At 56.0% G+C, this 16,613-nt stretch overlaps 1 protein-coding gene across 1 annotated transcript in view; it reads left to right on the top strand.

Annotated features, from left to right (window-relative positions):
- Positions 1-16,613, top strand: part of LOC133348314 (rabphilin-3A-like) — a 98,034-nt gene that overhangs the window by 55,171 nt on the left and 26,250 nt on the right. Inside the window, exon 12 of the mRNA XM_061561055.1 lies at positions 1,119-1,172. Within this exon, the coding sequence (XP_061417039.1) occupies positions 1,119-1,172 (54 nt within the window). The remainder of the gene's footprint in view (positions 1-1,118; positions 1,173-16,613) is intronic.

Raw genomic sequence — 16,613 nt, 5'->3', positions numbered from 1 at the left:
CACTGGTGTTTGCCGTGAGCGGGAATCGAACCCAGGTCGCCGTGTTCGTAGCGCAGCGCGCTAACCGCTCCCCTACCGCTCCCCTACCGCTCCCCTACCGCTCCCCTACCGCTCCCCTACCGCTCCCCTACCGCTCCCCTACCGCTCCCCTACCGCTCCCCTACCGCTCCCCTACCGCTCCCCTACACCTACATGGAGACACGAGTGGCAGTTCACGAGCAGGAGGGAGATGGATGTATTGTGAGCAATGTTGACGACGTGGGGCGGCCTTCATCCAGCAGTTGACAGACAATGGCTGATGATGGTGGGATGATGGTGACGATGATACAGAGAGAGAGAGAGGAAGAGAGAGGAAGGGAGAGGAAGGGAGAGGGGATAATCACGCAGTGGCTTTACCCAACAATCCACCGGGTCCGTGACCCCGCGCGCCACGTGACCCCGCGTGACCACACGCGCGTCAATTAGGAGTGGACGGGTAATTGATGATGTGCCGAGGACAAAAATAATGAACGGATGGGAGGAGGAGACGGATATCCCCCGTCGAGCCAACGTGGGCCGAGTCGGTAGCGCTGTCAGCGAGCGCCTATTAAAGGGTGCGGTGATTGGTTTGATGGTTGACTGACTTCACGAGAGAGCAGACACATGCACAGACACGCAGACGCGCGAAGAAGCTGCATGTACAGGACAAGCAAAGACAAAGAGGGGAGCGGTGAGCGCGCTGCGCTACTAATCAGGGCTTCGACCCGAGTTCGATTCCTGCTCATGGCCAACGCCAGTGACGATTATCTGAAGCGGTTCTGGTCCTCGCCTAGGTCGACTCAGCCACAAATGTGCACCTGGTGTGGTTTGTAAACTTCGCCACTGGAGAGACAAAGGCGGTCGGGCGTGGTGTTGACCACCCAACCCGCTCGCTTTGCAGCACTTGTCCCAAAAGATTGTGGAGGCTATGCGGGGGATCTTTGCCTGTGTCTGCAGTGAACCACCCTCTCGTCCAATCACCCAGTCCCCCGCACCTCAACACAACCTTCCCACCTGCTGTGTGAATGCCTCATTGCCCCCCTCCCACACACCCCCCCTATCCGCACCCCCACCCTTACCCCCCTCCACCCCACCCCCAGGTGTTGCACAGAGACCCGGGCACGTGAGCGCGCGGTACTCGGAGGCCAGGCCAGGTGAGGAGTGAACAATGAATCAATCACACTCATAATCGCGCGGTACGGTAATCGATTAATTCGTACTCTCCGATTTGTATTCAGTCCCGTTGTGGGTCATGGATTCTTCGGAGGAGGGGAGGGGAGGGGGGTTGATTGAAACATCGAATCGTGCGCCGTGAGTCGTGATCAGTCCTCATCGTGTGTGCAAGTCGCGCGCAACTTTGTGTCGGCTACCGGAGATCACTTGCCCGCCTGATGACGCTCGCAGCAGTTGTCGGCACGTCGTGCTGTTGTTTCATTTAAGTCTTGAAACGTCTCACGCTTAGCGGCGGTGATCATCATCATCATGATGATGATTGAGGCAGGAGCTTTACCGGGGAAACAAAGGCGGCCGGGCAGGGAGGGCAGACGGGCGTAGCGTTGGCCACATCGTCCCTTTCAGAATGGGTGCGCCGTGCCGGCCTTCATTAGGTGCCCGCTTACGGCAACTTTGCTCCGACAGCCCGTGCAAGTTCCATAGGGGACCTTTCTGTAACGTACTTTGCGTCTGTGTGCGTGTCAGCGCATCTCCCACACGCGCTCGCATCTCCCACACGCGCTCGCATCTCCCACACGCGCTCGCATCTCCCACACGCGCTCGCATCTCCCACACGCGCTCGCATCTCCGTGTATAACGGGGTGGGGGGGGGTTGCGCTAATTACCGCGAAAGGAGGAATCTTACGAGCAAAACAATCACCGACCCCGCATCCAAACATGGGAGCAAAATAAAGCCACGGTGCGGGGGTGGAGAGGCGGGGGAGTCAAACGCCCCCCCTGCACCCCCAGTTACATAACAGCTGATCCCCTGCGCATGCGCACAACGTGTGTTACTCCAACCCTCCCCCTCCTCCTCCGCGCACCAGCCGCCCCACGTCTCTCCTAGAAACCTCAATAAAGAATGTCCCCATCACCACTCGAACCCCTACAAGCCCGGCCGCTTAAAACAACAAAACTCAACGCAGACGTCAAAAAACACGGCGGCTCTAAGGGGGAGGGGGATGTAAATGTGTGTGTTTTAAAATATTAAATTAAAATTATAAAAAAAAATTGGGAGAGGAATCTGATGAGCTATTAAGCTCTTTTTTTACAGATGTGCAGCAGGGGGCACGGGTCAGAACGTAAGAACAACAAACGATACAAAAAAGCGATAGGAGCGCAACGTATAGGAAAGTAAACAAATCACTTAAAATATATACCAATAAAACGAAATGTATATTTTAAAACTCTTACTAGGTAAATACCACTGAGCTATTAGCTTATTTTTATGCAGCGACCTGGCCACAAATGATAGCCAAACGAAGTGGCTCATCGCGTGGGAATGTATAGCAGCAAATTAGGACTGGCGACGTTTCAGGCAATGACCCTTCTTCACAGCACATGCGAATATCTACTTCAACAAAGCAACCAAGCGAATCGACACGCGTATGAAGAAGGCTCGGTAATTATTATTCTTTAAAAAAATTATAAAGTTACGGTTAAGCGTGTTATGTGTTATAGCGCCCCCTGTGACGACACGATACGACTCGAACGCTCTCACGATAGTCATTCAATCGCACGCCTGTCGCATGCAATGGGGTCACGTGTCCCCTGCAGCCACGAGAGGCCGCTACGCCAACCAACCACCTTGTTAACAACACCGGTTTCCCCACGGGCGGACGTGGGCCAACCTTGTGAAGTGTGTGTGTGGTGTGTACTGTGTGTGCTGCTGGTTAGGGAGCTGTCTCATACGGTGCATTGTGGGGTGGGTGACTGTACAGTCCACGCTAAACGATTTTGCTTTATTAAGCCCCCTTTTTGGAATGCATCTACTTCCGCATAAAGCGAGGGAAACCCCGTAGTTAAATATCGAGTTGCCTGGCCGAGATGGGAATCATAATCCGATCTCCAGCGTTTAACCCCAACGTGTATGGAGTCACGATTTGCTGAGCGGGCTGTCCTTTATCCACACCCCGAGTATCATCATCATCATCATCACCGCCATCATCATTGCCATCATCAGCAGCAGCCCTGGTCAATCCACTGCTGGATGAAGGCTTCCCCGAGCAGTCGCTATCTCTCTCGCACGATCCCGCGATGTTAACGATCCACCGTTGTACCTGCTAAGGTTCTAAAGTTAATCCCATCCCTTTTGGCTGCCACCAAAAAGTATATATTTCGTATCTCGAAAACAGTAGTTACTTACACTATGGGGACCTCATTTGCCAGTAAAAATATGATAATTGGTTTTTTACCCTTCTATCTGGCAACAAAACTGACACCTTTTTTGCAAGGAGTCATGTTTGCATAGACCGCAATACCTGCAGTCATAAATACAAACAAAAGACATAACTCTGATAATGTGCACTGTCCTTGAAGTTGATTGGTCCACACCCGAGACAGCTTTCCTTCGAGCCTAGTCTCATATGGGTTGGACCAGATGACGCCAAAAGGCGCACAACTCAAGGACAATGCACCATCAGAGTATGAGAGCTCGGGGCAAGCATCTACACTATGGGGACCTCATTTGCCAGTAAAAATATGATAATTGGTTCTTTACCCTTCTATCTGGCAACACAACTGACACCTTTTGCAAGGAGTCATGTTTGCATAGACCGCAATACCTGCAGTCATAAATACAAACAAAAGACATAACTCTGATAATGTGCACTGTCCTTGAAGTTGATTGGTCCACACCCGAGACGGCTTTCCTTCGAGCCTAGTCTCATATGGGTTGGACCAGATGACGCCAAAAGGCGCACAACTCAAGGACAATGCACCATCAGAGTATGAGAGCTCGGGGCAAGCATCTACACTATGGGGACCTCATTTGCCAGTAAAAATATGATAATTGGTTCTTTACCCTTCTATCTGGCAACAAAACTGACACCTTTTTGCAAGGAGTCATGTTTGCATAGACCGCAATACCTGCAGTCATCTGGTCCAACCCATATGAGACTAGGCTCGAAGGAAAGCTGTCTCGGGTGTGGACCAATCAACTTCAAGGACAGTGCACATTATCAGAGTTATGTCTTTTGTTTGTATTTATGACTGCAGGTATTGCGGTCTATGCAAACATGACTCCTTGCAAAAAGGTGTCAGTTTTGTTGCCAGATAGAAGGGTAAAGAACCAATTATCATAGTAGTTACTTAGTTCCGTCCATATATCATAAATTGATCATTCACAATTCACAAATAAACACATTCCTGCGGAGGGAGCTGGTAGGAACGTTGGGTTGCTCGGTCAACGGACAGGGTCAACGGCGGCGTGGTGTATTCCGACTGTGAGGGCGGGCACAAGCTGGCGTGAGTAAGTTAAACGTTGAGTTTTATAAGGGCACCACGGGGTGACCCCCCACCCAGCCCCACCCTCCCACCCCCCACCCTCGCCCCACCCTCCCCACTCTCCCCTCCCCACCCAGCCCGACCCCTCCCATTTTTGGATGCACGACGGACGGACGGACACAATAATCCCCTGTGGGCTGGTGGAACCAGGTGGTTCCTACCAGTATTAATCGATGCCTCGAATATTCTGGCTGGCTGCTGATTGGGCTCATCTCCAGCCCAAAAATACTCAATTGTTAGCGGCTGTGGGCGAGCCCTCGCCATCGAAACTAGCTGGGTAACTGGCTACACCGGATTGTAGAACGTCTTTCGCGCACCGTACGGAGCCAACCGTGCTAATTTGAAACGGCAGAGGCAATTCGTTTAGATAATAATTATAGATAATGACACACGAAGAGGTGGGAATAACGGAGAGAGAAGTGACCACGGTTAATTCGAAATCTGTCGCTAGAATATTATGTTAATTATAGAGGCATATACAACTCTTTCGTCCATTAGCTGATTATCAGATCACTTTTAGCTCTCCGAGAACATGGGGGATTTGTGAGATGAGCTTGAAAATGACAGCCGTTTTTATATTTTCCGTTGCAGAGAAACGCGTTTCTCTACTCATATAGATACACACATATACTGTGTATAAAAATACGGACACTGTACCTCCTGCACTCGTGTACACTGCGTCGTGTCCCCCTTTTCTCAAAAGAATCACAATGGGATGCATCCTGATTGCTTCTCACCTGGTTACAATCGATCAGGCAATTAGGAGAAATTTGACAGACGGCGCTAATCAGCCCTGACGACGCGCCGGCACTAATTGCGACTAAACCCGACTCATCCCGGTCACGCGCCCCCCCCCCCCCCCCCACGGTCAACGGAGCGGCAGGGGGAGGGGCGGGGCGGGGGGGGCAGGGGGGCAGGGGGTGCAGGGGGTGCAGGGGGGGGGGCAACTCGAAGGGAGCAGATGGTGAGTCATGGGAGGCTCTGGTGGGCGGGAGGAACAGGGGAGCGTCTCGATCTGCTCGCGAGGAGGTAGTCGGATCGGGGGATGTTACTGTGCGCGAGGGGGTTAGGAGGGAGCCGACAAGGAGGGAGGAGGGAATGAGAGGGAGCCATGGCAGAGGGTTGGGGGTGGGGAGGGGTTGGGGGGGGGGGTATAGACAGCCGAGGAGGGCGGGAGTGACAGGTGGGGCCCGCGGGATTTGCTGTGCAGTGCTGGAGCTGCCCCTGGTGCTGGAGCTGTCTCTGGTGCTGAACACGGGGCGGCTCCTGCTACTGCTGCTTCCACGGTCGCTGATGAGAGCTTTGAAGGCAGCCGCCACGCACGCAACCGGGCAGACAATGCCCGTGCAGGACCCTGCTGACGAAGGGGCTCGAGACACGGGCTTGGCTGTCTGGATTAATGACCGTAATTAATTTGTGTTGTTAATGCAAAGCCCGCGATGCTATCGCTTTAAACAAGAGCCCAGAGCTGGCTGCTTTCACGTCAGAGACGGCCGCGTGGTGAATTCCTAAGCGATAGCGATGTGGACTGCCTGCCCCCCCCCCCCTCTCACTGCCCCCCCCCCCGCGTGGTTCAGGACCCCCCCCCCCCACACTCCCATACCAGGCGCCGCCTCGGACCTGCGTTAATGAGACCATTAAGGCCACGCTAGCGCGGTGTTTTGGGTTTTATATTTAACGAGATTCGGAATCACTCCTCGGCTCGCTCGGACCCCGCGCCGCTGGGCGCGCGGGAGGAAGAGAGAGAGAGGGGGAGGCGCGCGCTTCATGATGGGCGAGCTCCCTTATTCCCTCTCTCCCCTCACCTCTCGTTTTTTTTACGATCAGAGGAAACAAGAAGATGCTCGGTGTAGTCGTCACGTTGCTTCGTTGATCATTTCGTTGTTTTTAATGCTTTGCTTTATGTAAACCCCCCCCCCTCCTTTTTAAATGAAAGATTTCACAATAGATTTCACGCTCTGCTCTCCTACCCCTTCCATCCCCCTCTCTCTACCCCCCCTATCTAACCCCCCTCTCTACCCCCCCCCTTTCCTCTCTCCCCTCACCTCTCTCCCTCCTCTCCCCTGTCTCTGCTTCCACCTCCGCAATCCACGCACGCGCTCTGCTCGCCGTTCCCCTCCCTTCTTTCCCCCACCTCCACATGTATCTATCCACTTCGCCATTTGGCCCTCCCCACGACGGATAGCTCCTTTGTTCTCTCCCCCGTTCCCTCCCCCATTCTCTCCCTCATTCCCTCTCTCATTCCCTCTCTTTCCCCTCCCCTCTCATTTCCTCTCTCTACTTCCTTCTCTCTCTCTCCACCCCCCCCCCCCTGGCCCTACGCACGCCCTCCCCTACACGTGTTTTAAACGTTACATCCCTTTGTACAATCACCGCAAAAACAACGACCTCCCCGTTCACTCCTTGCGGGTTCGTGGTGGGGGAAGGAGGGGGTGGGGGAGGGTTACACGACCTTACCTCACCACGCAGGTCTTCTGTGCGTAGTTCGGTGAGGTTCTCTCATCCATCCATCACGCAATCCACTAACAATCCAGGCTCTCAACCCTATTTAGCTGCCAGCCTCTTGACTGCAGCGAGCGCTTTCCCGAGCGCGTGAGTCACAGGCGTCTAGAAATATCCCCCGGTTCACTCCCGGGGGTGTGGGCAACACTTCCCCCCCCCCCCCCTTAGGGATTTGGGATTAAACTCCGGATGCGAAAGATAGTGACGCCACAAGGAGCGTAGGGGAGGTGGGGGAGGTGGGGGGGGGATTAGGGGGAGGGAGGTGGGGTAAGGCGGGGGGGATATGTGGGGTTATGGACGAATGTGAGTGACATTTATTCGTTCATTTACGCCGACAACATTGATGCCATGACAACAACAAAACACACGCAGACACACACACAGACACACACAGACACACACACACAGACACACACATACACAGACACACACACAAACGGAATGGCAGTCAAAGGAGAAAAGACACGCCCCGAGAGAACGATCACTTTGGCGACGGCTTGGGAGAGGGGGGGGGGGCGGACTCCTTCATCCAGCAGTGGATCGGTCATGGCTGCTGATGACGACGACGAGGAAGGAGGGCGGGGGGGGGGGGGGTTGGCCACGGTGTCTGCGCATTCGTTTATTATTTTCCCGCCGCGATGAATGGTGCGAGCCAAGCGGTGGTTAGAGGCGAAACCCGGGGAGGAGAAAGCCACTGACAGTCGCGGGTCCTATTTGCTGTACTGCCGTACACAGGACAACGCTTGCCCCACCTCTCCATTCTCTGCAGACGCGTGCGGAGCAAGTCGCACACGACGACAACAAACAACAACAACAACTATCGGCTAACCGACGCACGATTTTATTCCTCAACGCGAGTGGCATCGTCGACTCAGCCCGAAATGAGAACCCCCGGCGCTGCGTGTAAACATTCAGCACTGGGGGAGATAAAAGCGGCCGGGGTGGGGGGGGGGGTGCTGGTCACGTCCCCCCCCTCGCCCCCCCTCGCCCCCCACCCCTATTCGCGCGGCGCCGCGCCAACCTTCATAGGCGCCCGCGAACGACGCTGCTGGCCCCAAACAGCCTCTAAATCGTCTCCATCTCTGCGTGGCCCGCTAACCCCCACGGCGCCTCTCCCCCACCGAGGTATTTCACGCGAGCACCGGCATCTGCGTGCCCGCAGCTCCTCGCCCATTAACATCGCGGCGCCTGATTCCTCGTCTCACCGGGAGGGGGAGGGCGGGGGGGGGGCAGGAGAGGGGGGGGGGCAGGAGAGGGGGGGGCAGGAGAGAAGGGAGGGCAGGAGAGGGGGGGGCAGGAGAGAAGGGAGGGCAGGAGAGGGGGGGGGCAGGAGAGGGGGGGGGGGGGCAGGAGAGAAGGGAGGGCAGGAGGGGGGGGGCAGGAGAGGGAGCAGCGATTCAGATGGAGCGTAAAGTGAAAACTCTCCCTCCTTCCTCTCGTTTTCTCTCTCCGTCTGTCTGCAGAGCGCTCGCTCACTCGCCCTTTCGCCCCCCCCCCCCCATCCCACCTCTCTCCCCTCCCTGATCTCTGTCTGTCTCCCCGCTCGCTCCTCTCACGATTCTCCCCCACCCCCCATCCCTCCCCCTTCTCTTGCTCACTCACTCATCACGCATTCCTCTCCCATACTCGCTCGCTCTCTCTCCCTCCTTCTCTCCCGACCCACCTCTCCCTCCCTCCCTCGCTCGCTCGCTCTGATCCACGCTCCCGCTTCTCTGTAGCTCTCGGAGGTGACCCCACGGTTCAGGGGTCAGAGCACTCAGCGCGCTTTGCGTTCAACTCCCGGGTAGCCCTCTCCACCCTCACCCCCCCCCCCCCCCCCCGTGATTAAAGCGAATCCTCGAGTGCTGCCAATTAAATACTCTCAGCTCTCCACGGCCGCTGCCTCCTGATCTCTCTCACCCACTCACCTCATCTCTCCTTCACCCCTTCTCTCCCGCGCAGGTTTTTCACATCATCACATTCATCACCACTACCACCATCACCACCACCCACTATTACTACTCACCCACCAACACCCGAACAGCACCCATCACAAGCACCTTCCACGGTTGGCTGCGTGCGGTACGAAATAAGTCCACCATGCATACACCATCTTTATAGCACTCATCACAAACCAGCATCGCAGCAAGCCAGCATTACAGCGCCCATCGCAATGTTGAACTTCTTTCGCGCCGTACACGTGGCACACATCGTCACCACCACCACCACCACGACCAAAACTACTCTTGCAGCACTCACAACAACCACTCCCACACCAACTCACACCAGCGCCGCCACTCTGATAGCCCCCCCCCCCACACACGCCGCGCGCGCGCCACGCGCGTGCACGCGTCACGTGCGCATTAAGCGCCGTGTCACGCGCCGAGATTAGGGGGGGAGGGTAGAGGAGGGAGAAGGGGAGAGGGAGCAGGAGGGGGGGGGGGGCGACTCCCTGATGGCACACGTGGCACACATACCAATTACCCTCTCCTCCTTACGGACCAGCGTGGCTTCTATTCTGCAAAAATTTCCCTTATCTCTCCCTTATCGCTCCCTTATCGCTCCCTTATCTCTCCCTCGTCTAGCGCGCGCCCCCCACTAACATTCCCCACCCTCGCCGCTTTCGGTCTCGCGTCGTGCATTCCTCTCTTTCCTCTCTCTCTCTCTCGCTCGTGTCGCTCTCCCTTCGTCTCCCCTCTCCCCGTCACTCTCTCCTCCCCTCTCTCAGCTCCACGTCTCCCTCTCCCCTGGCCCTTTCTCTCCTCGTTCAGGCTTCGCCCCGTATCGCTTTGTTATTTGGCTGTGTATCATTTAAGCCCGAATTGGATCATAGCCGCATGAGCCCGTTTCGGATCACCGCCTGTGTGTGTTTGGCTGTGTGTGTTTGGCTGTGTGTGTGTGTGTGGCTGTGTGTGTGTGTGTTTGGCCGTGTGTGTGTGGTTGTATGTGTGTGTGTGTGGTTGTGTGTTTGGCTGTGTGTGGGTGTGTGGCTGTGTGTGTGTGTGTTTGGCTGCGCGTGTGTGTGTGTGTTTGGCTGCGTGAATGGGGCGCGGTAGTGTAGCGGTTAGCGCGCTGCGCTACGAACCTAGCGACGCGAGTTCAATTCCCGCTCACGGCCAACACCAGTGGCGATTTTCTGAACCGGTCCTAGGCCTCCCCTACGCCGATTCAGCCTCAAATGAGTACCTGGTGCGGTGTGTAAGCATCGCCGCTGGAGAGACAAAGGCGGCCGTTACGGCCTTCATATGTGCTAATCGCTAACAGCACTTGCCCCAACAGTCTGTTAAAGGCTACACAGGGAATCTTTCTCTTGTGCGCGTGATGTTATGTGGTGGTGTGTGTGATTGTGTCTTGGTATGTGTGGTCGTGTGTGCGCGTGTGATGGTATGTGTGCGTGGTTGCGACTGTGTGATTGTGTGTTGGTTTGTGTGAGCGGTGACGCAGTGGTTAGAGCACTGCATTACGAACCCGGCGACCCGAGTTCGATTTCTCGCTCACGGCCAACATCAGTGACGAATATCTCAACCAGGTTCTGGGCATCCCCTAGGTCGACTCGGCCTCAAATGAGTACCTGGTGCGGTGTGTAAACATCGCCACCGGGGAGACAAAGGCGGTCGAGCATGGCACTGACACACCCACCCCGCTCTTCCGCCGCGTAAGTTTGAAACAGCACTTGCCCCACAGTCCGTCACAGGTTACACGGGGGATCTGTGTCTTTGTCCACCCCTCATGCACGGCCAACATCAATAGCAATTTGCATCTGAATCTTCCCGGGACTTCATCTGGATCGACTGGGCCTTTAAATGATGAGGCCGAGCGTGGGCCGTAAAACCAAAGTCTGACGCGCCGTGCGTACGTGGACCCGGCCATAGCATCGCCCCCCGCCTCGTGCGTCACCCCGGCCGGCTCCAGGGGCAGTTCCCTCACCCACCACCCCTCCCTCTACGGTCAACACTCAAGAAGACTACCCGGGGGACCTTTGCCTTTGTGTGCGCGCCCGCGTCTCTCTCTGTGTGTGTGTAGGGCGGTAGTGGAGCGGTTAGCGATACGCTGCCCTACGAACCCGGCGACCCGAGTTCGATTCCCGCTCACGATTATCTGAACCGGTCGTGGGGGTCCTCCCCTAGGTCGACTCAGCGTCAAATGAGTACCTGGTGCGATAAACATCGCCACCAGGGAGACAAAGGCGGCCTTGCGTGGTGCTGTCCGTAGGTGTTACTCGCTCACAGCGCTTGCCCCCAAAACGTCTGTGCTTGCAGGCCACACGGTGTTTATCGAGTGAATGTGAAACTGTAACAGATGGAATTATTCATTCCAATGGGCCTCTGCACTCTCTCGGATGCGACTGGGCCATGACATCGTCATCAGCGTCATCAGCATCATCAGCATCATCGTCATCAGCATTATCAGCGTCATCAGCATCATCATCAGCATCGTCATCATCATCATCGTCGTCATCATCAGCATCATCCTCTTGGCGGATGCTTGCACATCGTCAACTCGCGCCGTCACTCTCAGTGATTGAATCCGACGAGAGCCCAAAACCGATCATCCCCCACGATCAAACGAGCCTTAGGGCGCCCCCCTCCCCACTCAGCTCGGCCATAGAAACGTGGACATTCCACGTTCGTATGCCGGAGCCAGTTGTCAGTCTATCCTTTGCTGGATGACCATCATCAACGCGTCGTCCATTACCCGAACCACCGTTCCCCCTCCCCCACTCTCCTCTCCGATGTGCGTCTTAGCGCCACTTATAACTCAGAATTATCAATATTATCGGTATTTTAAATAGTCTAGCAGCCTGAAACCCCCTTTCATCTGTTGCCTACACGTGATTTATCAAATAAACATCACAACGAAGCAGCTATTCTCCAGCCTCACACATCATCAATAACGCAACACACACGGCAATCGTGTTTGTATGTGGGGGGGGGGGGGGGGGGAGGTCGGGGGAGGGGGGTGCTGATTAGAAAGTCCGCGGGCCCAGATTAGCACGGTTGGCTACGTACGGTGCGAAAGAAGTTCAACATACAACATATACAGGGTGATATATACTGGTGTAAGCCCCCCCCCCCCGCCCGCAGGGTACTTAGTGTGATATAAGCAACTGGGGGAGACAAAGGCGGCTGGACAGCTACTGTTTTTCACACCACTGCATCACGCGCCCTGCCGGCATTTGTAGCATTTGCACCAACAATCACTTAAGGCGATACGGGGGGCGGGGGTGTCGTGGTTTAACGCGCAGCGTTACGAACCTGGCGACCCGAGTTCGATTCCAGCTCACCGAAAAGGTGTTCATGGTCATTACAACCAGCGTCATCTGATGCGCGTGATTATTAATCATTGCCGCCACCAACAATCACGTCTCATATAATCATCATCAACATCATGGTGATTTTGGCAATGGTGGTAATGATGTTGGTGATTGTGGTGAAGTTGGTGTTGTAATTGATGCTGCTGTATTCATCTTAACCATCAACATCATAATCTCACTCGTGATGGCCATCATCATCATCAGCCAAAATAATATAATATCCACCGCCTCAAACACTGCCTCCCACCCCTCCCGACGCTGCGAGTCGAGAAATTTGGAACATTTATCAGGGTGAACAACACAGACAATTGTTTGTGCAAGGTGGTAATTACTGTCACATGGACCCGCTTGGGCGTGGGTGGTGGGAGGTGATGGTGGTGGATTGATAGCGGGTGGTGCAGGTTTGTGCAGGGTGGTGATGGTAATGATGTTGGTGGGAGTGGTGGTGATTACTGCCGCCACTTTGGCTTAGCACAGGAATTACCCACGTTCAAATCTCGATCAGGGGTCCACTCAGCAAATCATCCCTCCTGGCTACACACAATGCGTATCCCTTAGCGGTGAACAATTGACAACAGTCGTTACACTGATAGACCGATATTTGCCATAGTTATGTGGAATTTCCACTACTCACTCAGGGCCTCGAATATACACTAGCAATTGAGGGGGGGCGGTGCGGGGGGGACTCGTGAGGGGCGGGGCATGGGGGGGTCACTTCTTAGGGTCACGTGTTACGACCACCGTTCTCATTAGCGTGCAGTCAATTAGTAAAATCAATTGCGAATTCATGAAAATTGCTTAATTGATTTTTCTTCCGTTTCTTCCTTACCCCCCCAACAAAACCCAACACGTAGATTAATGAATGTTGGGAACTCGGCCAGTCTTTCCACGTTGTTTCACCAAATGAACAATTGCCCGCGGTTTTTGTTGTTGTTCTTGTTCTTATTGCTGGTGTATTGGCTCATGCACACACACACACACCTCCCGTGGCGGCAGCGCGTTCCGCCGGTGAGTGGCGTTCCGCGCTGTCGCCTGGCACGGGTCATCGTCGCGGTTTCCTCACATGCCACTGCTGGATGAGCGCCGGGCCACGCCGCGCGCGGGGGCCGGAGGGACGTCGGTTAATTTGAAATGACCATACTTCACCGCGCCGGTCAGCGGGGATGAGTGAAGGCGGGGCGGGAGGGAGCTATTTGAGACACACGTGGGAGCATAGAAGGCGCAGTGCAACGGTGGATTTTGCTGCACTGCTCTGCCCATAACGCGCCCGGGCATCAGCTACAGCAGTCATAGCAGCTGCAGCAGCAGAAGCTATAACAGCACCTGCTGCAGTAGCAGTAGCAGCAGCTACAGCAGTCAAAGCAGCTTCAGCAGCTACAGCAGGAGCTGCAACAGCTACAGCAGCAGAAGCTATAACAGCACCTGCTGCAATTGCAGCTGCAGCAGCAGCTACAGCAGTAATAGCAGTTGCAGCAGCTACAGCAGGAGCTGCAACAGCTACAGCAGCAGAAGCTATAACAGCACCTGCTGCAATTGCAGCAGCAGCAGCTACTGCAGTAATAGCAGCTGCAGCAGCTATATCAGCAGGAGCTATAACAGCACCTGCTGCAATTGCAGCTGCAGCAGCAGCTACAGCAGTAATAGCAGCTTCAGCAGCTACAGCAGGAGCTGCAGCAGCTACAGCAGCAGAAGCTATAACAGCACCTGCTGCAATTGCAGCAGCAGCAGCTACAGCAACAACAACAGCAGCAGCAGCAGCAGCAGCTACAGCAGCCTAGAGCCGCCGGTGTGATGAGTGGGAGTCGCTCATCATCCCAGCACGACCCCCCCTCCCCCTCCTCCCCCTCTCCCACCCCGCGGAGTTTCTGGGCTTCGGCGAGGTGCGGACGCACTCGGAGCGAGTTGGTCGCAGGTCGGTACCGACGAGCGGCGTGGCTGGGTTCATGCAACCCGCATCGCCCCGACATCACTCACCCCATCACCCCCCATCCCTCACCCCCATCACTCACCCCATCACCCCCCACCCATCACCCCCCCACCCATCACCCCCCATCACCCCCCTCACCCATCACCCCCCATCACCCCCCCACCCCCCCACCCATCACCCCCCATCATCCCCCATCACCCCCCACCCATCACCCCCCCCACCCATCACCCTCCATCACCTCCCATCATCCCCCCACTCATCAACCCCCATCACCCCCCACCCATCACCCACCCCGCACACCGCGTCTGGCGAGCGCATTATTTATTTGTTTCTCAGTGTCTCAGCTGCGCGTTTTGAACGCAGAGTACTAATACTACTAATAACTACTACACGATGATACAGCGACAGCTTCAACAGCTGCCTCAGTGAGCTTCGTCTGGGAGGGTGACAGAGGGCGCGGGGAGGGGGGACAGGGCCAAGTGACAGTGGTAAAAACTGAAACTGTCTTTGTTGAAGGTCGACTCGGCCTCAAATGAGTACCTGGTGCGGTGTGTAAACTTGCTAAGAGCACTTGCCCCAACAATCTGTTGAAGACGATAAGAGGTACCTTTGTCTGTGTGCGTGTGTTGTTTATGTACGCGTGTGTCTCCCCGACGGCGGTGGTGGGTGGGGGGGTTATTTATTTGTTTAGTTGTTCATTAGCGCGAGGAGGGAACGTGTGTGGACATGTCCAGAGAAAAACAATCAACTCCCCCCCCCTCTCTCCCCCTCCGCACGCTCTCTCTCTCTTTCCGCTCTCTCATCTCTCTGCCCTCGGCCCTCTCTCTCTACTCTCCCTCTCGTCTCGTCGCCCTCCCTACGAACTTTCCGCTCTCCCTCCTCCTCCTCCTCTCTCCCTCCCTCCCCTCCCTCCTCTCTTCGCTTTCCATGTCTCCAACTTTTCTCGATCTCGATGTCTCTCTCCGCTCTCCACGCTCGCGCTCGTCCGTCTAATCGGCGCTCACCATAACCGCGGATGACACCACGCACGGCACGTGACGTGAGGACCCTCACAGCCAGAGCCGTTGCTAGGGCACGGCGAATCGGGGCGACCGCCCCGGGCCCCGCGCTTTGGGGGGGGGGGTGATGGCAGATACAGTGCGATTTGCCCGGGGCCCCCCCACGCCGCCCCCCCCCCCTCCCCATGGACGGCCCTGCTCACACAGTAAAATAGACAAAGATCCCCCAGTATAGCCTGAACAAACTGTTTGTGCCAAGCGCTGTTAGCGACTTGCAACCCGACGGAGGCCAAAACCTGGCATGGCGCGCGAGGATGGTGAGTGGCCAACACCACTCCCACGGCCGCCTTTGTCTCCCCAGTTGGCGACGTGTACCACATCGCACCAGTTTCTCATTTAAGGCCGAGTCGACCTAGGGCGAGGCACTCCCTCGCGCTCTCGGTCGCTCGCTCGCACGCGCGCAGAGACGCGCACGCGCGCGCGCTGCCTCCGCCTCTCCCACTCTCTCTCACGCGCTTTCTCTCGCGAGCGCTTGAGCGCAAACGCCGATTGTTTGAACGCCGCGTCTGCTGCTGCCCGTTTAAGGGCTGAGTCTACCTAGGCGCGGGCCCGACACCGGTTCGGACGTCACTCTTCACGTTCGGTGGCCGGTATCCAACTTGCGGCCATCGATGAGGGTTCAAAGCGCAGTGCGCCAACAACTGCGCCACCGCTCCATCTCTCACGCGCAACAGCAACAACAACAACCGCCGTTCGCCACTCAGTGGCGGTGAGGTCACCACGGCGCTCGTGCCAGGCTAGGTGCACTTTGAGGCCACGTGAAGTGTCGAAGGCCCGCTCGCAGGAAGGCCACGGGACAGATCCATGTGCCTTGGGTTGCCTGACCGAGATGAATGTCGCACTCTCTGTCTCTCTCTCACCACTCACGCTCTCAACAAACAAGGAACCACTCTCACACTCTCTCAATGTGCTCTCATTGGCGTCCGAGTCCACACCGTCAGACACGCGCGCAGTCGAATTGTCTCGCACGATCGCTCCCAGTCGCTCACACACACACACACGAAACTATGACAAAGATCCCCCGTATAGCCTTAACAGATTGTTGGGGCAAGTGCTGTTAGCGAGTACCATTGAAGGCCGGCAGGGCACACGAGGGAGTGGGTGGTCAGCACCACGCCCGGCCGCCTTTGCCTCCCAGTGGCGATGTTTTAACACACCGCACCAGGTACTCATTTGAGGCTGAGGCGACTCAGGGGAGGCCCAGGACCGATTCAGGTAATCGTCACTGGTGTTGGCTGCGAGCGGAAATTTAACTCGCGGTCGCCGAGTTCGTAGCGCAGCGCGCAAATCGCTTCCCACACACACACAGTCTGAGACA

Source organism: Lethenteron reissneri, chromosome 27 (genome assembly GCF_015708825.2).
Source record: "Lethenteron reissneri isolate LAM-NWPU_2019-01 chromosome 27, ASM1570882v1, whole genome shotgun sequence".
NCBI classification, from domain to species: Eukaryota; Metazoa; Chordata; class Hyperoartia; order Petromyzontiformes; family Petromyzontidae; genus Lethenteron; species Lethenteron reissneri.
The sequence above is the reverse complement of the archived record's forward strand: the minus strand, read 5'-3'. Positions and strand labels throughout refer to the sequence as shown.